Consider the following 24,948-nt stretch of genomic DNA (forward strand, 5'->3'; position numbering starts at 1 on the left):
GGACTGGTGATCTCTTTTTCTCTCTTTCTTCCTTTCTCTCTCTCCCTCTTTAATCCATCTCTTTATCCCTTTCATCCCACTCCTTTTTCAAGCCCCACTGCTTAGGCAGGTGGTCAGGGACTAACATATAAATTTCCATGCCAAATGTGTAATTTACTAATAAAACTTTGAGAGTTTTTGTGGACCCTCTTACTTCTGTCATTCCTTTTGACCATGAGCATCTGTGAATCTTGGGTGCTCCTTTCCCCTTAAGGCTGGGACATTGAGTGAAAATTATGTGACTAAGCATCTTGCTCGCAACATTAGAAATGTTACAGTTACATTAATATTTGTGCCTTTAATTAGCCTAACAGGACTTTTCAGCTGTAAATATTTAATTATTTTATGTCCTCTATAGAATTACACTGTAGCACACAGGCAGACATCAAACCTCTTTACACTGTCTATGCATTCTCACTCCTGGTTCTTTTAAAAAGAAAATTATATTTGAAATCATCAGTCTTGGCAAACTATCCAACACCTTTATTTCCAATTTCATTGTTCATTTCTGGTACAAAAGTCAAACTTCCACAGATAGTTCTTCAGAACAAAAACCCTAAATGATTTATACATAAACTATTACATGCAGTATTTATAATGTGCAGTACAAAATGTACACTGTTTAGAGGCGATACACACTGTGTATCATGCCAAGATTTAAACAAGGGTTATATAGACGAGTGCTGATGGCTACATTTCACAGAGACAGCTGTAGGCACTGCCTTGAAGCAAAGAGAAGATACAGTTCTGAACAGCTGTACTTGCCTCATCCTCAGGCCCCAGCTCCTCATTTCAGGTTTGGAGAAAAGCCTTGGTCCCTCTCCACATTCATAGAACAGTTCTGAATTCATCAAAAATGAAGCTTGGCACATGTGCTTCAACAACCTGAGGACACAGGAAGGCACAGTGGGGTATTTGCATTATCCATCTGTTGTCCATTCATCCATTAACAAGCATATCTGACCCATGACTGGAGCACACACACTACTGACCTAAGCCACCCTGGCATCAGGATGTGCTCCTGGATGTGCTCAAAGCAAGGGAGGAACAGCCCAGCCAGGGCTGGGAGGAGCTGCCAGGAGCACAGGAACAGAGTAGGACTGGAGGAATGCTGCTGTCCTCTCTCCTAGGCTCCACAGCATCACCTACAGCTGCAGGACTGACACAGGGACCTTCCACCACACAGAACTGTGGGCTGGGAAGAGGAGACTGGAAGAATCTCACTCTCTTCATGGTGAGTATTAGCTGGGAAATGGCTATTGAATGTTTATTCAAGAACCACGGAGGTAAAGCCTATTTAGAGCAATCAAGATTATGACTTATTTTGAATACTATATATAAATAATATATCATCTTCAAATGTAGTTAAGTTGCATTTAAACATGAAACAAAGTCTCTCTACAAGTAGATTTTTAGCATTTCCCTTGCACGTGAGACAAGGAAGCTGCCTGGGAAATCAGCCTTTGGCAGGAAGTGAAGGAAAGACTGGATACAGTGTTTCACCAAAATTTGGACTTTCTAATTAGCTTTTTGCCCTGGGTTTAGAATACAGCTAATTTTAGAATTACTTGGAAATATCTTGGAATGTCTGTTTTATTTCTTTCCTTCCCAACAGCCCCCAGCATTATACATTGAAGATTAAATTTAACAGACTTGTTTGAAATTAGCACAAAGGTGAAATCCTTTATTTATTAATATTCACCTATTTATTCCTGTAGTAATGGGACTGAACTCCACAAACCAGGGCTGCTTCTGCATCAGCAGGACCCTGAGCTGTTATTTGTTATGTTGGTTCATTTGTAGTACAAATGGAAGCTGTGGGCACTGTCTCCCTGGCCAGGTCCCCTCATTGGCTAAAATGGAGTGGGAGCACACATTCCTTGCTCCTTTTTCCAAGGAAAATGGTTGGGGTGTTTAGGGCATATTTAGAGACATGGAATTCTTTCTTACCTTTCTTGGTAACTTGGTGTATCGAATGTAATCTTCCAGGAACATGAGGGCGCCCACTACATCAGCGGGCATTTCTGGAATCTTCTGGCTAAAATTAAACCACCATGGAGATCATACTCCTACTAATCAATCAGTTACTTGGATTAAATTACCTGAAAATGCCAGCCTTCAAGTAACACCATTACCACTAGGTGTCATGTAATTCCATTACAAATAGAAATAGTATGTTAATCTTCTATTTAGTAAAATATTGTTGTTATTGTCTAACACAATCATGGAATGGTTTGGGCTGGAAGGAACCTTAAAGATCATGGAGTTACAACAGCCCTGCCACAGGCAGGGACAATTTTCACCAGACCAGTTTTCTCAGGGCCCCATCCAACCTGGCCTTGAACAGCTCCAGGCATGGAGCAGCCACCATTTCTCTGTGAAATCCATTCCAGTGCCTCACTACCCTCATGGGAAAGAATTTCCTCCTAACATTAATCTCTATGTCCCCCCTCTTTTAGTTTAAAACATTCTCCCTTTTCCTGTCCCTGTCTGACCATGTAAAAAGACCCTCTCCACCTTTTTTATAAGATCCCTTCAAGTACTAAAAGGCTAAAAATACCAACTATACTCTGCTAGAACAAAAATACTGAAAAAGCAGTGCTTTTTCACTGCTAAAGTCCTCTTCACAGAGGTGATACTTGGGTAAAAAGTAAAACATGGATACCTTGTGCACTGCTCCATCGTTGAACGAATAAACTGACCAATCAGAGCCAAAAATTGCTCTGTGTATCTTGAGTGAAACTGTTTCAACAGGGTAAGGAGCCCCAGAACCAAAGGAAGCCAGTCAATTTGATCAGCTGGCCGCTTGCACACCACTCCTGCACAGAAAAAAACCAAAACAATGTATATATGCTTATCTTTATAAACCAGAACATATTCTTATAGCACAGGCTAACTTATCTAATGTACTCTTCATGGCTTTTTTTCCTGTCTCCCCTTCTGCTTGCCCACACAAGAAAGTCCAAAACTAATGTAACAACTGCATGTCTTCCATGGTGAATGGCAACAGAGGCATAGGATAGAATGAGAAACCCAGGAGTCTGGATTCTCTTTCCTACCCTATTGTATTTGGCTTAAACAGTATAACAAAACTCTCTGAACTGATAAAGTTGGGAACTATGTCTTTTCTATGCAGGTAATTTTACTATCTTCTCTACAGATAATTTCACATAGGTTTTAATTAGATTTAGACATATAGCAACTTACACATTACCTAAATTTCTGTTGTACTGAAGTTTGGGAAACTGGGAAATGAGGAATAGGAAGTTGACGGTGGGAAAATATGGCAGACGTTTTGTTGTTATGTAGATCTGAGGGGAAAAAAAGAGTAGTATAGGTCTTCTATATATTATTTTTTTTTCTCAGTTAAAAAAAAATAGAAAGAAAAAATAGAAAAAAACAAACTGCATCAAGCACCAGAATGTACGCCTGACCTTATTTAATGGATTGTGAATGCCAGCAGCTTCCAGATAAGCTGTGATTTCATATAAAAGAGTGTTGTCTTCTTTAGGATAAGGTAGTAATGGGTTCTGATAATGTGCTTCAATGTCAGCCAGTATTGCTCTAAAAGGAAAATAGATTATATTAAATAATTTTAAAAATTATCCTTGAATAAACCTTACATGATGGCATACGTCATACTAATATAAAAATTTTGAAGATACCAGAGCCTCTACATGGCCACAATCAAGAGTAAAACATCTTTTCTGGAGTGTCTTTTTACAAACATCATATTTGACTCAAAGTCAGTACCACACGTTTTCTGTTCCTTTTTCTCATCTAAATATGAGTTCAGAACCAGGTATAGCCAAATGCCAATAGAAACTGTATGTTCAAAATAGTTACTTGCCAAGTATTTATTTTTAATGTTTTTGCTGGGTTAAAATTCAAATCCTGATCAAAACCTTCCACAAATCAGATGCCACATTTTACTGTAATTTAGATTTTAAGGATTGCTGAGCTGATAACAATTACATCACAGTGATACAAGCAGCTCTTCAGCACATTTTGCTTCTTACTTATTGAGATTTTCCAAAGCAGCAGCCAAATGCTTGGAGTCAAACCTGCAGGAATAATTTAATTGATTGGTAATCTGTCGTCTTAAAATCTGCATCTGACCAACCTGTTGACACAAACACAAAAAGGGTGGTGTGTTATACTGAATGCAATGAAGGAAGAATGGAGCCAAAGACTGACTGTGCACTGCACAGTGCACTCAGAGCAGAGATGCAGTCATAGTGCTTGAAGTTTACATACAGTTCCTGGTCACAGGTACAGGCAAGGGAAAAAGGCACAAAAAAGGTACCAGGTATAAAACCCCAGTTACTTGCTTTTCATTGGTCAGTGAAAATGTCTGTACTCTGCTTCCCACCTCTCTGTACATCTTAGGGTCAGCACAGCGGGGTAAGAAAGCATCAGAGAGGCTCATTGCAGTCAACCTTCTCCTTCCCTGGCCTTTCCTTGTCACTCCAGTAACATAAACATCCACTCTGAGAAACGCTGCTCCCCATATATCATTACAGAGACAAGATAAAGAGCCAAGATAATAGGACAGCTTGTTTAAATCCTCAGCACAGTACAATGCCTTCTGTGGCAAGGCAAGTCTGGGAAATGCTACTGCTCCAAATTTTATCCTTGGGCATACCATGGTCACAAGGCACTGTGAGGAGGCTCAGGAGTTCCTGACACTGAATACTAACTTAGTCTGCCCAGATCAGATCTCTAGTGCCAGACTCTGCTTTTGGTGAATGTTTCTTATGAATCTCATGCTCAGCGCTTTGTGGAGTATGAGGCGCCCACACAAATGAAGCTCAGGAGCTCTCGCAAACCCAGGCCTGCATCACTTGTGATGCTACATAATTCCAAGTCAATATAATACAACATAGTAAAATAAGCAGATTAAAATACCACAGAACCTTTAAGATTGGAAAAGACTCCCGAAATCACTGATTCCAACCTACGATCAAACACCACCTTGTGAACTAAACCCTGTCACTGAGTGCCACATCCAGTCTGTCCTTAAACACCTGACAGTGACTCCACACTTCCCTGGGCAGCCTGTTTCAATGTTTAACAACCTTTTCTATGAAGAAATTCCTCCTGATGTCCAACCTCAACGTCTCCTGGTGCAGTTTGAGGCCATGTCCTCTTGTTCTGTCACTGTTACCTGGGAGAAGAGGCCAACCCTGACCTGGCTAGAGCCTCCTTTCAGAGAGCTGTAGAGAGTGGTAAGGTCCCCACTGAGCCTCCTTTTCTCCAGGTTAAACACCTCCTGCTCCTCACAGGACTTACCCTCTAGAGCCTTCACCAGCTCTGCTGCCCTTTTCTGGACACGCTCCAGCACCTCCATGTCCCTCCTGAATGGAGGGGCCAATATAACCAAAGAGGGTCAAGTGAATTCTGACTAACAGCAAGCCACATGAACCTACCTTCATTATGGAGTCTAAATAAGCTGTCCAGATCTTCTGTGTTTTTGCAATTGCTGCAGAATAAACCTTGTTTGAATTTGCTGAGAAAAGAAGGGTGAGGCATTAAAAAAAGAACAAGTAAGAAGAGAAATAAATGCAAGTGTATAAAGACAATTGCTTTCTTCCATGTTAACCAGAAAGCACTCACCTATGATTCCTTTGAGGGGACTGACAGCACTCATGAGTGCTTTTAAGGTATCTTGTACTGACCTGTCACGCAATATATTTTTCTGAAACATGCTGAGGAAATTCTAAATAAAAGAAAGAAATAAGTAAGTAAAATTATCACACATGCACTCTATGATTAATCTTGATGGCACTGGAGACACATTTTTTAACAGCAGGGGAAGACTATTTCCTTAGATGAAGAGTTGAGGAATTGTGTAGTCACAATTTTAGCTTTTTGGAGTTATGTTAATCAATGTTAGGACATTAAGAAGATCCCCCTTGTCAGTATCTAATATCCACTATGGACAAGTCATAATTCAATTTTCAGGAAGAACTGTGTTTGTTGATACTTATTTCCCCTAAAATCTCTAACCAGGCTAGAACTAGATTCTTCTCAGGAAACAAATATCTTGGTTTCACATAACAGGTACTAAGGAAACAGTAATTTCATAGAATTGACACCTTATGTATCATGGTAGACCCAAACAATCTTTGTTGATATTCTAGACAGAAAAATTGAAGATGACCTGAAATCAACTTCTAAGTACACACACAGTGTACACCTTCAGAAAGCATCCCCACACAATCTGGAATTACACAGTATCATTTACTTAAGAGCACCAACTTCCATAATTTTATCTGTAACTGAAATTCTAACTTTTGCAGTTGAACAAGCATATTTCAAATGCCTTTTGATTTAATTTTGCCATTTCAGTAATGAACAGTTTTTTTTAAAAATTTCATTATTAAACAATAAAGCATTATGGCCTTGAGAAAGTGAAGTTCAGAAATTACCTGCAGCTCCTTTACAATCATGAAACACAGCAGCCTGTCTAAGCCATTGAGACCAAAGGTACCCAAAGTATCTTGGATCTCTGAGAAGAGACGACTATTGGTTACTTCCTGATGAGTTTTGATATCATACCAGGTATTCATCTGGTCAATGTAACACGTGATTCTGAGGGAAAAAAAATCAGCAAACAACTTCAGAAAAAGCTGCAGACAGTTCCTGTGATATTCTCAGTAATGTTACCCTTCTTAGACAGATGAGAAAGACTCTCCAAGTATCTCCAGTGATGTTTAGCTACTCCTCTCTCCACCAGGGCTCTGTCACTCATTCCTGATTTCTCTCTCCTCCATTTGTTTAACACATTGTTTTCCTTCTTAGACTAAAATCACCACTTTTCTAGACTAATATTTAAAATGTACAGGATGAACTGGGTAAATCTGGTTTTAGATAAAGATATGACAGCTAAGGAAAAACTATCTCTTGTATTTTGGTTTGTGTATGGTGGAATTGGAGCTATCCAATGCATGGTGACACAAAGTACTTACTTTGGGTCTGTGATCCTCAGGATTTCTCTGCAAAGACGACCAATAAATGTTACGGATTCATCCACAGGTGTGAATTTTGGTATAGGAATATGAGTAGACTGGTATATACTTTGCCAATCTTGAATCTGAAAAATGAGTTTTACAGTAATTTGCAGTGTTCCCATTGCACCTTTTTAATTTAGAAATTTTCCTTTTGTTTGATTTAAAAGGAGCACACTGTAACACAATATTGTAAATTACACATAGCAGAACACTATAAAAACAGAATAAAGCAAAGAGAAGAATTAATATTATTACAAAAATATACTAAAATATTCTATTTTGGGTACTTTTATGTAAAATAATGCAGGGGAGATGCTGCAACATTTCAGAATAAGCTGGAGGCAGATGCTTTACACAGTAGTTAGCACATTCAGTTGAAGTCACAGTGGTATGAACAACAGGTACACATGCTCCATCAGTCACAGGCTCTAACAGCCAACTCTGAAGACATTTATCAACTTTTTTGTTGTTTTGGGTTTGAGTAGCACCTTTGTTCTTAAGAAGTTATTGCACTCCTGCTCCACGTTGTAGTTAATAATACGAGACACTTCCTCCTGCCAAATTTTTAAACCATATATGTTGACATAATCCTGGATATATTCAAATGATCGATGGAACCCATCCATTGTAGCTGCCATTTCCTTCAGTTTGGGCATGAGTTCACTTGGCTGGAGACAAACAACAACAAAAAGATAAAACCAGAACTGTGGACATGTAGAATTCAAAGAAAATGTAAAAGGCTTCTAAATACCCTTAGAGAACAACCTCTAGAGCATTTCACTGTGGTGAAAAGCACTGAGAAATTTATCAAAGTTTGATATCTGAATTAATTCTTACTAAATATTTTTTCCTCCCACTTTTTGTATTTACTTTTGCCTTCAGTGGTACTATTGATTGATCTAGAAGATTCAACAATCTGGACAGGATCAAAACAAGGAGTCACTCCTTATTTTATCATTGCCTATCTATGTTTACTTGGCTTATGTGACCTGTCAATCATCACAGATAAAGGCAGTACTGTTAATTCAGAATTGACAGGACACTTTGGAATAGAATAAAAATATGCTTTTAAATTTTATGTACTCTGGGTAGTTTATAAACTCATTTGAACATCAAATAAAGAATTCCAAATAACCTTCAGTAGTCCAAAACTATTTTTGCAAAAAGGAAATCTGCACATAAAAGCATAAATTATTTTTTAGAAGGCAGTATAATAAAAGAGGTCCCTGCATACCCAAGATACATAAAAAATTAAACCAACCTTGGCTCTAGGATTAAAGATGAGGCCTCTGTGAAGAGCCAGGGCCACCCGTTTTACCAGCTCCTTCCTTATTCCATCCTCTAGTAACTGTTTTGGGTCCACCTAAGTAGAATAAACACTTTTCCTTTAAAGTCAGAAAGGTATAAAAAATATAAAGGGTTTATTTTGTACCAAGAAAGATATTAAATACTTTTGATAAACAGGAAAGCACTATTAACAGATGCACTTAACCACCAGAGCTTGTTCAAAGAATAAAAAATTTACATAGTTCTACTAGAGAACAAATGATTTAAGTCGAATGGCAAAGGTTTGTAGTTCCCATATTCAAATTTTGTTCATGATCCACTCAGAATGTTGTACAATTCTAAGAAGCCAGTATGCATCAAGAAGTGTATGTTTCTTCAAGAATACTTGCTTCTAGTTCTCAAAGAGGTATCAATGGAGCCTTAATGTAAAACTGCAGAACAGATTATACTAGAAGAAACAAGTAGTTCCTAGTAGTCAAAGAGGTATCAATGTAGCCTTAATGTAAAACTGCAGGACAGATTATACCAGTGGAAGAAACAGCTCTTCAGAAAAGAAAACTCTTCAGGTTTTCCAGCAGGAAAACCTCCAATGATCACCAAGCACAGTGGATGAATCTATTAACAATGGGGACTGTGGGTTCCCAGGAACCTGAAAAAAATATAGTTCTTATCTGGCTGCCCATTTTAGGCATCACTGTTTGAAAATTTGTATGCAAATTTGTATTTTCTTGTCTTTTTATTTTTCCTTGAGGTCTCATATATTGTGTTGAAATCTGTGCTAAAGTACTAATTGTCACCAAACAACCTTTTCCTATTGAAATAATGGATCATTACCTTGATGATACCAACTAAAGTAGTTTTCATCATGAGGATACCTTCAGTGAAGATTGAAATTGCATGGGTTAACTTGGCAACCTGTAACAGAAAAAAAATTCACTAAAGTGATTCAATAGATGGAAATAATCACTCTAAAAAAATTTTCCATGTTTCCCAGTGGTAGCTTCCTATTTTAGATTTAAATAAATTGCACTGATATACTTTCAACTTTACATTTTGTTCTACACTTACTTATATAATTACCTTTCTTTTAGTCAGATAAATAGAAGTGTATAAGCAGTAGGAAAGAACAGGTACCTCTCAGAGGCTTCAGAGGGATTATAGAAGGGAAGACCACCCATATATTGTGTGCACAAATATTATGGACAAAACTCTGAGCTGGTACCTTAGAGCAGGCTGCTAACACAGCTCACAGTAGTTATTCTATAATAAAGCCTGCTGCCACCGTGAGTCCACCTCAGTATTTCCACTGATCTAATATATGGCAGCACATTCACTTGAAGTTTTACAATTAGTTGCAGTTATTATTATCCTTATGCTCAGAGTTCAGACAAGCCAGTCTTCTGCCTTTCAGGTGTTTACGATACAGAATGGAGAAGACTCTTCAGATCTACAGTTCAACAGAAATTGGAAGTGTAAACAGGTTTAGTATAATCTGTTTTCCTTTTACTGTCTCAAAATAAAACATCACTGAACACTGCCTTCTCCTTCACTCCCACCCACACACAAGCCAGACTCACTTTAAAAAGTCTCATGGGGGAGTTTAAACCTAATGTTCAGGACTGAACATCAGCTTAATCAGAGATCACAGCTTGTTTGCAGAAAACACCTAACAAGTGAGCACTTTTGGCAAAATCTCCAGGGAAAACCTGGCATCTTAACTGATTATTAGATTCTCTGGGGGAAAGACTTACTGATCTGCTCAGGTTTTTGTGTTGCATCCTCCTCTACTGAAAATAAAACCACGTAATTTTAATGTTTGCTCACTCTTCCAGACTGGTTACAATGCAGAAGAAAAACCAGAGATAAAATGAGCAACAGCAGCTTTATCTGGTCAAATCAATGTGTCTCCATCCTCTCATTTGAGAGCAGCCAGCTTAACCCTGCTTGCTTATTCACGTCTTTGGCCTTCTCCTCTTGGAGCAAGAATGCCAAATGTGGAGGGCTTCATTTCAGACTCAGGTTTTCAGGGTTCCATCCTCTCCAATAAATAAAAATATATTTATGCTCATTAATAAATTTGTTTAGATTTTTTTCCTCTCCTTCTCTACAAGATTGAAAGTTTAAACTTCTACAAACAGAAGTGCAAGTTACTCACTGTCCTTGTGAAGCCTAAGGTATGCTCACAATAACACCCATTAGTTTAACTTTAAGTCAACAAATCTAACTTCACTGTTAAACTGTAACTCTATGGAGCTGTGTAGATTTAAACTTAGGTTAAAGTTGGCCACCTATAAGGTCTGCTTTTTCAGAATTCCTGTTTTAACTGCACCTCATATCGTGGTCCCAGCTGAGCATAATCTCGTAGCTTGTCCTTATCAAGGCGAGTAGGCACTTCAATAATATCGTGAGTCTGGAGCTTTATGATTTTGAGAAGTGATGTAAACATGCTTTCTGGAATTATCTGTAGAACCTTTGTAAATGAGACAAGAAACATCCACATTCAGTATATTCTCATGAAGAAAATAATCCTCTATTAAGAAAAAATAATTAGAGAACAAAGCAATTATGCTTTATAAGCACCCACCTTTCTCACATAGGAGACCAACTCTCCAGAGTAATACTGGGACACACTGAGGAGGTCGGGACTGTTCGCTTGATTGATGCGGAGAAGCGGCAAATCAAGAGCAGAAGCAAGCTACAAATAAAGTTAACACTTTAACTTCTGAGGAAAATTAAATGCTTGAATTCTCTTGCTCAAACTCTTATCCTACAACTCAAAGTACCAGATTCTTCCTAAGGAGCAGTGTTATAACAGGCTTTCCAAGAAAAAAAAAATTGTTAAAAGTCAAAGAAGTCAAACAGTCCACAAGGCTACCTTCCCTAAGATTGTTAAAATCTACATAGCTGCATGGGACATTTCAGCTGTAATTTTATATCCTCACTCACACTAATCCCTATTCTTATTTCTACAGATGATATTTTCATCTGAAGCCAGAGCTTCATAAACAGACAAAGGGAACAGAGAACATAACTTTTTAAATTCCTTCAGCCTGCTCTGATCCATATGCAGAAGGTCCCATCTGTGCACCAATGCCTCCAGAAAACAGTAATGAGTAGAGGCTGTACAAGAGACTTATTTGCTTAACAGCGGGAATGCAATTGTTGCATTATAAAAACATCCATAACTTGGTTTTATTTTCCTTAGAATTTACCTTGAGTTAATTTAATACTGTCTAAAAAAACTAGTCATAGAAGATGCTGATAAAAGGAAGTCTTAACTGATTTCAGAGCTTAAGGCCTTTTAAACAAACTGCTTGAATTGAGCTGCAGTGTTCAAGTACATTCAGTGCTGTTCATACTTACCTTTAGGAAAGTGGCTCTGAGTTTAGTCACCATAGATGGACTGACTCTTATGCTGTCTTGCATAATAGATGTAAAGCTGGGGTAGGAAACAAACAAAACAAATCAGCCTCTTCCCCTGAACTGTTACTTTCAACTGTTTAATTGTATGTCAATAGCACCAGTGTAATGTGTAAATGGCACAGGAGATCACTAACAAACTTCACTAAAGGAGAATTTAGGTCTGAAGAGATACTGGTTAGAAAAACCCTATGTGAAAAAGGAGACGTGGGACAAAAGATGAGGCATCAGGGAGTGTGAACAGCCATGGAATGAAGCAGCAGGTCAGCAAAATCCCACCACGGAAACAAGAGTTCTTGAGCATTAGTCTTTCCTCATTTGTTTTTGGTTGAAAAAATGAACTCCAGTATTTTGGAGAACACTTAAGACTAAAGAATGGAGACAGGAGGTTAGCAAAGCTGTTATAGTTAGAAGAGGACAGACAGTAAAAAGTTACACTATCACTTAACCTGCAGTTAACAACCCAAGAAGGATGAATGTTAATTCCCATTCAAGCTGATAATTCAGTATACTCAACAACTCACAGAACAATGATTCAAGACCGTTTTTAAACTGGAATGTTGATAGTCTTCATAACATTTATGCATGTGATTTCCCACAAGTTTTAGAAATGGCCACTGATGGGAAGAAAAAGGTCCTGCTAACATACCTGTCAATTAGTTGCCAAGCATAAGAAAGATCACCAACTATCTGCATGGTGATCAAGACCTCTTCTTTAATGTTGATAGTTCGGATCATCTGATGGAGAAATTTGCGGGTGTCAGCCAGAAACTGGCAAACCTGCAGGTTACTTTCCAGCTGGTGAAATTCTTGGACCTATATTTAAAAAACAAACAAAACTCATAAAAGGACTCAGTTTTTGGTTGTTTGCTATGCATCTTTAAGGACAGCAATACAAACAGAATCAGTAAACTCACACTTCTGGATGTTAGCAGCAGTAAGACACTTAAATCCTGGCCTGTTATAGAGTGTACTAACAATAAATTTCACAAAGCTATTAAAGGAGGTGAACAGTGAAACATCATTCTGAGTACTCTTTTATATCCTGGAAATAGAAGAAGCACACACCAAAAAAACCCAGATTTTTTTTATTTTGCCTTTCAAATCATTCTTTCTAGTTTCAAATGAATTTATTTTCAGAATTTCTAAAAAATTAGTAATATTGCCAAATAATGTTAAATACTGAATTAATTTCTTTGAAAAAACCTACAAACCCTCGGCTACAGGTAGCATAACCTTTCATACAACATCCCTTATTTTACAATACCAAGGTTTATACAAAACTCCTGCTTACGGTAGATGTGTAACAGCAAAGATCAAATAGATTTCAACAGTTGTTAAAATGCAGATCTGTTTTGCATCTCTGCTATTAGAAGTCAGTACATGTGTAAAAAATGCTGCTGTTCCAGAAGGACAAGGTCCTTTAACTCAAAATGTCTTTGCATACCTCTTCCAAAGCCTGTATTAGCTGCACGGTTTTTCTGCCTGCTGCAGTGGAATCATCATAGTTCAGAGACATTATTTGCTTGGAGATTTCTCTGAACCAAGCCTGGAGATTTTCTATGAAAGAATTAAGAAAAAAAAATGAAATCTCTACATATATGATAGGCACCAAAAATACAGGGAACTTGCTAGTCAAAAGAAACAAACAAGCTATACAAACAGGAGATTATTTTTACAAGTTTTTATTTCACTGGTACATTTATTGTCTTTCAACATGTACACTTGTAAAGTGGCAAATGCTCAGGCAAATTTCACATGCAACATTAAAAACACCTATCAAAATATATGGGCATTATAAAATCTTATTTTCACCAGTTCAAGAGAAAATAATAGGTATTTCAAAAAACAGTGCAAGGAATTTGGAAAGAAGCACAGATTCAACTTTTAAGTCCTTAGAGAACTTGGAGAATACCACTCAGTGTAGAGGACAAATAAAAGAAGGTTTTCTTCTTTTAAAAAATGCTGATACAATTGAAATCCAGGTTACAGCCAGGGAAAGAATTAGGGAAGAGGTTAAACCATCGCTAAATTTAACGGGCATGGTCACTCCTTTGTACATAGAACATGGTAATGTGAGCTCCATTATATATACAGAAGTGAACTGATATTTTATAGTTTTAACTTGTATATCTAAATAAAGGAATGAAAAATAGTTTTAAAAATAGGGCCATCTAAATATTAAGTACCTAAATATTGCTTACATGTGGAATATGTGCTGAAAACCTAAACAAGAGCTAAAGAGACCTCTTTGGCAGCCAAGGGACAAGAAAATTGTTCCTATATTATCACTATTAGACTCATGTATTTTATTTTGGTATCACTTTAGAAATATACATTGAAATAACTTTTTCCCCCCACAGTGTAATTTTTAATAATTACCATTTTTCTCCACTCTAGTAAGAGGTTTAACTCCTGAGAAGACATCAGCAAGCTCAGTCATCCTTTCAGATCCCTCTTTTTTATAGTTCTCCCATTTTGCTTGCTTTTCTGACAGCATCTGCTTGAACATCTAGTGAAAACCAAAGCATTTGGTTTACAAAACTGGCAAGGACGTTTATCACAATAGATAAAATAAAATACTGAAAACAGATGGAACTGACTAAGTGATTACTACATAACTTCAAGAACTTGCCAGAATATTAAAAACAAAATAAAAAATATTAAGAAATACAGACAATGTGATGGACATACAGTGACAGAAGCATACTGAATTTTACAAAACAGTACAATGCACATTTTTTGATTTTTAGTCACTTTTAAAAATACCTAGTGAATTTTTCAGGTTAGAGATCTTAGAAGACTCTGGTTAGCAGCACATTACCTCTTTTAAAATGAATTCAAATTGAGCTGTATCCAGAAGAAGCTGGAAAAGGATCCTGGAATTGTACCTTGAGTCCGTCAAAATTTGATCCTTTATCTGGCGGAGACGTCTGTTATTTGGATCACAAGCTGAAAATGGAAAGACAACATTTCTCCACTATTACATAGAATTTGGCCAAACTTTTCAATCTTTGTAAATACATTTTTTTTAACAGCTTGAAGGCAAAAAAATTTTGCTCTGGTATGTAAATCCCCACTTGTTTTCCATTTACATGGACTAACTATTCCTTTGAATAGAATATAATTAAGGTTTCCGTGGTGCTTCAGTCTTAAGACTTCTGCAGGCTTCTGAAACTAAATGTGAATTTAGTCCCTCAGATCAAGAAGCCCCAAGACCAGTATTTCTAAAACCATTACAAAAATTGTATGGAGGTGTAACAGAAGCCCTCTTGCATATCAAGAAGCCTCAAAGAGAGCACAAGCATTCAAATAAGGGAATGTCTAAGCAGGTTGGTTTACACACCCAAACTCACATGAGAGACATTCTCAACAGCTGAATTTCAGTTCAACAGAACAAAAACCTCAGTTTCAACCTGTTAATTACTAACATTTTAAGATGCTGGCCACTGCTTTCCTTTTGGAGCTAGGTAAAACTTTCAGAATGATGTTTTTTCTCCAGAATATTATTCAACAAGATCATGACTTCTACTAATTTTTGTATCCGTGTTCAGCTCACAAGAACTGAGGAAATGCACGTGCTGTTTCAGACAAGGCTTTAGGAAACTATTTTCAAAACAACATCTCAACAATCTCTTGCAAACAGCAGAGGAAACTGCTGACTTCAACAGCAGCAGAACTGAACTTCCCCCCCAGTGGAGCAGGACTGAGAGCTCAGCAGTGCCTTACTGGTGTCTGCAGTGTGCAGCATCAGCCAGCGGATGGCCACGTTGCAGTCTCGCAGGCAATTCAGCAGCTTGGGGATGTTGTCCAGCACCAGCTCCTCCCTCAGACAGCCCTCCTTGAGGAACTGCTGCACCTGCGTGTGCACTCGCTCTGTCACTGCAGCGTATCTGCTGGCCTTGAAACACACAAAGCCTGCATCAGTAAAATCCTTGCCTCAAATGGAATACACCAGGCTCCTGAGAGCTCAGCAGGCACACAGTTAAAAAAAAGTGCTATAAAAATTATTATCATTACTAGTAGGCACTATTATACATGGCAAGTGCATGACAAAGGATGCAAGATAAACTTTAAAGCAAGGCAATACTTGTCTAGGATTTATATAGCCCTCAAAGTAAAGTGAGAAATACAAGAAGTAGATGTTGCACAAATATTTCTCACAGGTGGTCAGGGTGAAAACCCTTAGGAATAAAACTCTAGAATGACCCAAAGAGACCCAGAAGCTAAAAGCAGACAGGCATAGCTGAGAGAAGACTTTGATAAGCAGTTTTCCTATGTTAGAAAACAGCCTGCACACACAGCATCCATGTTCCCACAGAAAGTAGTTCCAGAGTCCAGGCTACACAGGAAGCATAATGTTTCAAAAATGCAGACTTTTTATATATTCATTTAAATACTCTCTAGGAATTATTCCTAACAAATGGTACTAATACTTTATTGCCTAATGGGAAAGAAAATAAAAATCTATCCCAGAACAGAGATACTTATTTGTCACTGTTGGTCATAACAAACTGAAGAACACACTGTATTTAAGGCGGCTTCTCTGTATTTATTTTACAGCATGCTGTCTTTTTATACTCTTTCACAAAGTTTATACTTATTCATTGGTCAGAATAAAGTAACATAATACTCACTGGAGTAAGGCAGCCTGCCCCATATTTATCTCTCTCTCTCTCTCCTTTGTTTCCAGGCTGACAGCCTTGGTAAAGCTCCTTTCAGGAGCAAAGGCATCTCTTATCAGCTCCTCTCTTTCACTAACTCCTTCTGACTCACAGACCAGCTGTGAGCCCCTTTCACACTTATAATTAATTGAGTTCTACTTGGTTAACTTCTTCCCTAAAGATGAAGGGAGAATTTCAACTCATATTCCCTAAGTTTGCCAGACAATATGGTACATACATTGTAGGCAGGAAGAAAAGATCCATGCATTATTGATGTCATATACTTCAGATGCCCACACATCTTGCTAAAAATACTTAATGCTGGCTTATGTACCTGCTCTTTGACATTTGAAAGATCCAGTGTGTAGTTGAGGGCAGTTTTAGCAGCTTTGTAGGGTTCCCATGCTTCTGCCAGATTGACAGTGATTCCCATGTAAATGCTAATGACCTAAAATTGGAAGCAGAAAACAAGAAGTTGTATTTATGTTATTATTAAGAAAAATACAAAGTTTGGATTTAGCAATATGACAGAAAGGGATATGCTGTGGCTATAAATAAGAGATAACTGAACTTTTTTGGTAGCAGTTACTTTTTGGTGTACCACCTTTGGAAATCAAGAAGAAGACTTCGAAAGAAAAGGCACACAATTAATTAGAAGCTTTTTTCAGAAAACAATATGACAGTTCTTTCAGTAATATATGATACTCAGCTTTTTCCTCCATGAATTCATGACTTACTTTTCATTTCCATAATGCTCTAAAGAAGAGCAAATTCCAGTGCTACAGAAGGAAGAAATTCTTCACCAAGAGAGTGATGTAGCACAGCCACAGGTGTCCATAGAGGCTGCAGAGTCTTCACCTTAGACATTTCCAAAGCTAACTGGGCAAAGCCTGAGCAGCTTGATTTAGCTTTGAGGTCAACCCTGCTTTGAGGAGAAGGCTGGACTAGAAAATGCCTAAAATTCCTTCCATCACACATTTTCCTGGGACTTACTTTATCTTGATGATATTAGAGTATAGTTGACTGAAGCATTCAAGACAATAAATTACACTTTCAAAGGACAGCCTTCCATGCTTATCCAGAGTGTTTGACTTGGACTGCTTCACTCTGAACAAAGTAAAATTTCCACAGAGAAGAATCTGTTCTAGTTTTAGGTTATTATTACATTTCTATAACACATACTGTAACAATAATTTCTATTGTTCTTATAACATGAAATACAGGGAACAGTTTTAAAACAGAATTAATTTTTACCCAATTATCTGGAAAGTATTTATCCACGATCTCTCTCATTTTTGCTTGTTGAGTGTGAAGAATAGAAGGGTCAAAATACAGTATCACATAGAGCATAGCAGCCTGAGTAGCCAGGGCAGTGCTGCGGTGTTCTGGTAATGGATATGCTGAAACCTGGAAAAAGTAACAAAACAAAGCTGAACATAATACAATGCATCATAAACCACCTGAAAATATTATAGGACACATTAAAGAGTGCAGTGTATAGATACTACGGGGCAAGAAGTTTATTTAGGTAAGCTGGACATGCTTACTCATACAGCATATTTACCAGATGTATTTCCAGAGTGTAAAAGTTGACTGCATAGATGTGTGCTACTTTTAACAGGTTACAGTAAGATTTTACTATGCTGTAAATATCAAGTAAGACATGTCCAATCATAAGACATTAAACAAAAATGGTGCTTTTTACTGCAAGGCTGGCCAAGGACTGCAGCAGATTGCCCAGAGAGGTTCTGTGGTTTGTACCTCTGGAGATACTCAAAATCCAACTGGGTGCAGCCTAGTGCAACCTGCTCCAACTGACTGTGCTTGAGCCAGGTTGGACTAGCTGACCCCTACAACCTCTGTCATTTATTTTTTTCTGTACTTCATGGCTGAGTAATTGACCCGAGAATCAATTTGATGCTCCCCTTCAAGGCCCTCTATCTCAGGGTGGCTTACCTGGTTGTAAATGTCATCTGACCGCAAGCGGCCGATAACCATGCTAATGAACGTTTCACTTATAGGAACCCTGCTGAAGTAACTCTCAGGGTAGTTTGGAGGTCTTTTAGCTCCAGGCTGGCTCGAGTATCCAGTGCTTCGAAGCAATTTACAAATATCATCTAAATTGGAGTCAGCAGAGGATCGGGCCGCACTGTTTTACAAAAAAAGAGGAACAAAAAAATGAGCTGTATGATCTAGTAATTTCCTTTTCTCCCACCCCTTGTAACCACACCCTTCTCACAAGAAAATTAAAAAATACTAAAGTCTAAAGGAGGTTTTTGAATGTTTATGCTATTATTGTCATGTTATAGGACAATGATGAATGTCCATACTGAAATTCCAGATAAGCAGAAAAGCACAAACAGAACATTAAACTCAGGAACAGAAAGAAGGAGCTTTATATTCAGAGAAGAATTTGTTCCCTTTTTTTTCCCCCCTTCTTTTTAAAATTTTCATTTTCTTTCTCCCCATTTCTGAATTCCCCCTGTCAATTCACTTCTGCATTCCAGAGTTAAAGAATCTCTCATTATATACTGGGAGGCATAAACATAGTCAAAGCAGCATTTTACATGTGTGGAAGAATTTGCACTGATACTCTTTAAGCCCCCAGCTATTATACCCTGATACTGAGAACCTACCCTGTAAAACTTGTTACTGATTTACCTAATAAAGCACTGTAACTACAAGAAGTCTGACTTGCAATACATTTGTCACCTAGATAGTCAGGACTTTTCAGAAAGTTTCCTTGCATGTTTGGGAACCTGTGACACTTTTACAGCTGACACTTGCAGCCTAAAAGCTTTAGCTGAAAGTTTATTTGTGGACTTCAAATGTCTGCTGTAACAGAATGAAAAATCTGTTGCTCATTTTGCAGCTGAACTTGCAAACACAGCTAAAAGCTAAAGCAAGGAGTTCTGCTGATATTCAGAGAGCTCTGCTGAATTATCTGTATAAAGTCAGTTGATGAAAAAGGTGTCAATATTTCCATTTATCTTAACTCAATGACTATGGTCACTGAACACACTGCACGTTACACATCTCAGCCTTGAGTGCTCCTGTACACCTATATACACGACCTGTATCGGTAGTAGGAAACCAACATTCTTTCTCTGACTTCTCCTTCAATCTTCTGGTCAATGACCAGTAGCATGACTCCATATAAATACAGGGCTTCACACTGTTTGGAAAGGAAAAGAATGAAGAAAGAAAATCACATAAACATGATTTTGCAGCAACATTTAAAGAAAAACATGCATTGGCAAACTAACGCAACGTCAACTACATAGTCAACACAACATGAAAAGCGGCAGCCTGAAGATTTTTGCTGTTTGTCCTTCCTGAAGTGAGTCACAGCACTTCCATGCATTTGGTAAACCTAAATTTTTGTCTGGCTTGGCACTTACTGAGTGGGTTAATTTTCTACTATTACAAAACTAGTCAATACTCACTAGAAGCTGTTTTCCATCTTCATTGAGGAGGACAGTTTCTAATGTTTGCTGGATGTAAATTCCTTCATTGAGGTCATCTAAGTATCTAGGAATCACGACAAAAACTTTGGTCATTGACTATTTTGCTCTCAAACTAGAACTCAATAAATGACAATTTCTCTGAAAGCCAACAGATGCATCAGAACATTTCCCTAAAACAAGCAGCATGGTATTTTTCATAGGATTTTTCCTAAAAAATTTTTCCTAAAAAATGAGAGACTGGAACCCCTAACTAGTGCCAACCAGTTGGCAAAAGTTTCCTTCCATATGCTGATGGTGTATGTGAAAGACACTGGAGGATACCTGGCAGCTTACAGCTCATCCTCTTAATCTTGTCATGGGTGAATACAGCCTGGGAAGGCTGCCATGCAATTATGTAGTAAAACTGTCATTTTTTCAAGTTACCTAAGTATATCTCCTGGAAATACCATAAATTGATCTCAATTACAATTTGGAAGGTAGAATTAGAAATAGCATATGTTCACCTGAGGTAACAGAAGATTTATTCCTATTAAAGGATTTTCTAGTAATACTACTTAATAAGTAATATCAAACATTTGATCTTTTCACATAACATCAATAATAAAACCAATTCTCATGTTTAAGATTCTCAGTAACTTTTTCTTAGAGCATTTAGTGAAGTTTTAATTTTGTTTTTTACATGTCAGAGTAGCAAACGTGAGAATATGGCAACTTCACTGAAAAATTAAGTTCAAGAAAATAATGCCAATGAAAGTTAAAAAAAACCCCAAACTATCTGATATTCAGTTTTGCAAGACCAAAAAAAATTAGCTTAATAATATGGATTCTCCTTTTATTAAAAAAAATCTTCAGGACAATCTCTAAGATAAAGAAAAACTAACTCAAATTTACAATTGAGGAATTGAGGTAGAGAGGTTAAATGTTTTCAAGTAATATATTAACCTGGTAGGAACTGTTGGAGTAAATGTTAGTGTTCACTCCAGCAACCCAGGTTTGCTGGAATATGCTTCAACAAGGAGTATATTGGGTCTCTAAGGAAAAAGCTTCACATCAATAAGACAAAACAGTAATCTGGTCTTTGAAAATCCATATGTATTTAAGACACCATACCTGTTTAAATCTACAATGTATTTATGTACACTCTGAAAAGCTAAATAAAATCTTGTCAAAATTTCAATGTTGTTTTCACGAAATTCTTCATCTAAATCCAGTAACTCGGGCTTGGCTTCCAGTTTGCCTTCACATGTTTCAGGCCCCTGAAAAACAGAAACTCACCTTTAGAGACAATACTTGACTTTGATCTCTACTTGATTTCTCCACAGTAGGGCACAGACCATGTACAACCACTCCCACGTGCAAACCAGAGTTACCATTTCTTACCAAAACAAGGATCTGTGGTTTTCTAAGCTACTTTATGGTTAAATATTGATTCCATAAAGATGAGTTTTACACATGGTTACAATCTGCAATGTCTTTAAATACGATTTATCCAAGATAACCAATGGAAAAGAATAGCCAATGCTTTCAGTAAAGCCCCAATACATCTGAAAGCATAGGGTGGTTTCTGTAGTGTTATCTCCCTGATGGAATTTTTTCCTTTACACATTTCTTCTGGTTGATTTCTCAGACAGAAACTATAACATTGAGGGGTCACAAAGCTTAGTACCTTCTCATACATTCAAACCGCTTGAAAATATTGGACATGTTTTTCCCACAGACTCTACATCTAGCTCAGCACTTGTCTCCTGAATTAATGCAGAAACTTTGTCATTAACAATCATGGGGGAAAAGGAGTTGGGATGAAGAACCTGACTTCCTTACAGCAATAGTACAACTTTCCTAACCCTTCACCGCTGTCATATTTCTCATACGCACCATGCAGTCTCACCATCACCAACTAAATGAAAATAATGTTAAAGTTTAATTGGAAGTATTATTAGAATTTAATTGAAAATACCCAACTGACAATTTGAGTTTTAAAAAATACTCTTCTGCTTCTCTTTGTATGCAAAATATCTACACAAAACAAAGGATAAAAGCAGATGCCAAACTGCCATTGGAGTTCAAATGGACAAAGTAAATAGTTTCAACTTTTCAAATCTCAAATCTCTCCTCATTAAGTAATTCTAAGAATTGTGCATTGTCCTAGATTGCAAGGCAATGTGTATTCTATTTGCCATCTGTTAGAGGTGTGGCAATTATCTTCTGTTAATTGGGCAGTTATCTCTTCCACAAACCAATCGTCCCTCGGGGAGACATCTGCTGTTAATGGGCCAGTGAGTGTCACTGTATGGATGATAAAAACTACAGATAGCATCCCATTGTGACATGCTCCACCCAGGGGGAGGAGCCAAGCATTCCTACCTGGATATAATCTGAGTTTTTGGGACACCAGGGCAGCCTTTCCACTGGATTTCCAGAGGTGCAGCTGCCTCTCCCACTGGATTGTCAGAGGAAGACTACACCTTTCTACAGGATCACTGCTCCAACAGAACCTGCCACTCCAGGAGGGTGCAGCCACCATTCTAACTGGACTGCTACCAACACCCTGACCAACTGGGTGTCAGGTTGTATTCTGACTCTATCAGTGTTGTTTTGGTTTACTGCATTGTTTATTTTATTTTTATTTTCTTCCCTAATAAAAAACTGTTATTCCTGCTCCTGTATCTTTGCCTGAGAGCCCCCCTTAATTTCAAATTTATAACAATTCGGAGGGAGGGGGTTTATATTTTCCATTTTAGGGGAGGCTCCTGCCTTCCATAGCACACACCTGTCTTTTCAAACCAAGATGTATACAGAAGGGGTGCATTTGCAGTAAAAATATCTATAAATTCTCTAATTTCTGCTTTATCAGTATGACTTCTGTGGATTTATTTGGTTTTAACAGCACACTTATGCTTTCTTAACATTCAAAAATACTGAGGCTTTAAGGATTACTGTATTTCTTACCAATTACAGCTATCTGCTTTTACATTTTCAAGTAATTTGTGTTAAAAAAAAAGACTTCTACCAAGCACTTAGATCTAAAGGTAACTGTGAAATCATCTGTGCCCTGGATTTTCAGTATCTAAGCCTCACAGTGCCTGAAATTTACAACTTTTACTACAATGAAATTGAATTAAATTTTAGAAGTGCCTCCCTTACTTTATTTTTACCATTTCTTGTATTGTACAGTCCAAATAAAGTCAGATTAGATAAGTCTCTGTTGTTCCTTCTTAATCATACTGGAAAATGACAGAGAGAACTTAGTACTGCAAGCCTAATTCTGAAAGGGAAATACGGGTTTTCCATGGACACTTCTTGACTTATTTATTTATTTATTCAGCGCATGTGACAAGTCCAGAGGAAGAACAATCACAGCACTGTCAGACAGGAAAGCAGAAAGCAGTTTTCATGGCTGCAAAGAATAAGCTACAGATTAACAGAAGAAAGATGGGCATACTGCCCATGGCACTGCTCTGAAGGAAAACAACCAACCATGCAGGCTCAGAACCTGCTGGAGGAAGTTTAATTTAGTCATCCTGCAGGAACAGCTACTGCTACTACTACCACCACCACCTCCCCAGAATCCAATACTCATGTTGTATATAATTGGTATCTATCAAAATTCACAGGCCAGATGACTCATCAAACATTTTGGAAGATGTAGTAGTAATAGACACAATAGTCAGGAATGGCTGTTTCACAACCCAAACATCCTCATGTGGGACAGCAATGCTTTAAGGAGAAGTTTAACAATAAAAGGATTTACCTTGAAATAACTGAAATCAAATATGATGTCTCCATACTTCTGCTGATCAGCCTTGTCCTTTAGCCTGAAAACACCAGGAATAAATTCGGAAAGTCTCAGGAGTTCTGCAATGATGGCATTCCCACAGGAAACAATCCGAAGAATTGCCTGACCACAGAGATTGTTTTCAGCCAGAAAATCCACCATGGTGGAGCTGGATGTGACAGAGCAGCAGAAGTCCTGCAGTCTGATTCTGATCCTTACTCTTTAGGTTACTGGAAGCAGAAATCCTGATGAAGAAACCAGCTGCGCCATTAATAACCTGTAAAAACAAGCCCACACACATCCAGACTGGTTTATATTCATGTTTTTGATAGTTTAATTTGTGGATATTTAAGCATACTCTCCAATCTTTCAAATTATGAAATCTAAATTATCCACAGCTTTTTAAAATGAAAGAAATGCACAGAATTAATTTTCAGCATGTACATTGAGATTGAGAAGTGACCTGTGTGAGCAGGCAGGGGAAATGTGATCTTTTGGAGAGCAGTTGAAGAACATTATTGAAGAATGAAACGGTCACAAATAGCGAAGCAATTATGACCAGACGAGGAGACTGGGCCCAAGGAGAGCAAAACTACTTCACAAAATGTGTTTTTAAGAGCCCCTTTAAAAATGCAAGCGAAGTGATCATAACGGGTTTTAGCAATAAGGAAAACTTTCATAGCAAATGGAAATGACACAGCTCCGTTCCTTCATTTATTGCTGAAGGACGAGCTTCCATGCTGGGGTTGCGTTTCCTGCGGGACACGGCGTGCAGCACCAAAAATAAGCGTCTGTGCTTCAGAAACATCCACGGGAAGTCATGGCCAGGCTTGACTTTTCAGCAAACACTTCCCGAACCACTGCGATACATTTCAGATGACAGTGAGCTGTCCCAAGACAGTTCCGACCCAGAACGAGCGCCCAGAGCCTTCCCAGGTCCCCAGTGCCGGGGCAAGCTCAACGCTGCTCCACAGGGCGCACAGAGAGCCCCGGACCGGCAGCGGCCGGACGGGCTCCGAACCCGGTCCCGTCCCGTCCCGTCTGGTCCGGTCCCTCCCGTCCCGTCCCCTCCGAACTCACGGTCTGCACCCGGGCGGCCCCGCTCCTTCAGCGGCTCCCGCCGGCGCCCGCCCCGCCCGGTGCGCTCACCTTGCCCCGGCAGCGCCCGCGGGCAGGGACGGCGGTGGCTGCGGGCACCGAAGGATGGAGGGAGGATGGGAAGGATGGGAGGGAGGCGGCGGCGCTCCCTACGACGTAGCCGAGCCCTCCCATCACATGACGGC

At 38.4% G+C, this 24,948-nt stretch overlaps 1 protein-coding gene across 2 annotated transcripts; it reads right to left on the bottom strand.

Annotated features, from left to right (window-relative positions):
* Nucleotides 1–379: 379 nt before the first annotated feature.
* WASHC5 (WASH complex subunit 5) lies at nt 380–24,933 on the bottom strand. 2 transcript variants are annotated; one of them, XM_030965807.1, is made up of 29 exons: nt 24,815–24,933; nt 23,642–23,942; nt 21,001–21,146; nt 19,870–19,954; nt 19,498–19,598; nt 18,380–18,572; nt 17,678–17,830; nt 16,758–16,871; nt 15,489–15,660; nt 14,584–14,711; nt 14,142–14,271; nt 13,207–13,319; nt 12,409–12,575; nt 11,703–11,778; nt 10,924–11,034; nt 10,669–10,809; nt 9,174–9,254; nt 8,314–8,415; nt 7,541–7,720; nt 7,011–7,135; nt 6,471–6,633; nt 5,656–5,758; nt 5,469–5,548; nt 4,059–4,162; nt 3,474–3,603; nt 3,254–3,350; nt 2,705–2,858; nt 1,990–2,077; nt 380–924 (listed from the first exon to the last, which is right to left on the bottom strand). In XM_030965807.1, exons 2-29 carry the CDS (start codon nt 23,825–23,827, stop codon nt 868–870), a joined length of 3,480 nt encoding a protein of 1,159 aa, XP_030821667.1. In that variant the 5' UTR covers nt 23,828–23,942; nt 24,815–24,933; the 3' UTR covers nt 380–867. The 2 variants fall into 2 exon arrangements, with proteins under 2 accessions (XP_030821667.1, XP_030821675.1); XM_030965815.1 differs by having other exon boundaries at nt 24,746–24,878.
* Between the last annotated feature and the right edge of the window lie 15 nt (nt 24,934–24,948).

This window comes from Camarhynchus parvulus, chromosome 2, assembly GCF_901933205.1.
Source record: "Camarhynchus parvulus chromosome 2, STF_HiC, whole genome shotgun sequence".
NCBI lineage: Eukaryota > Metazoa > Chordata > Aves > Passeriformes > Thraupidae > Camarhynchus > Camarhynchus parvulus.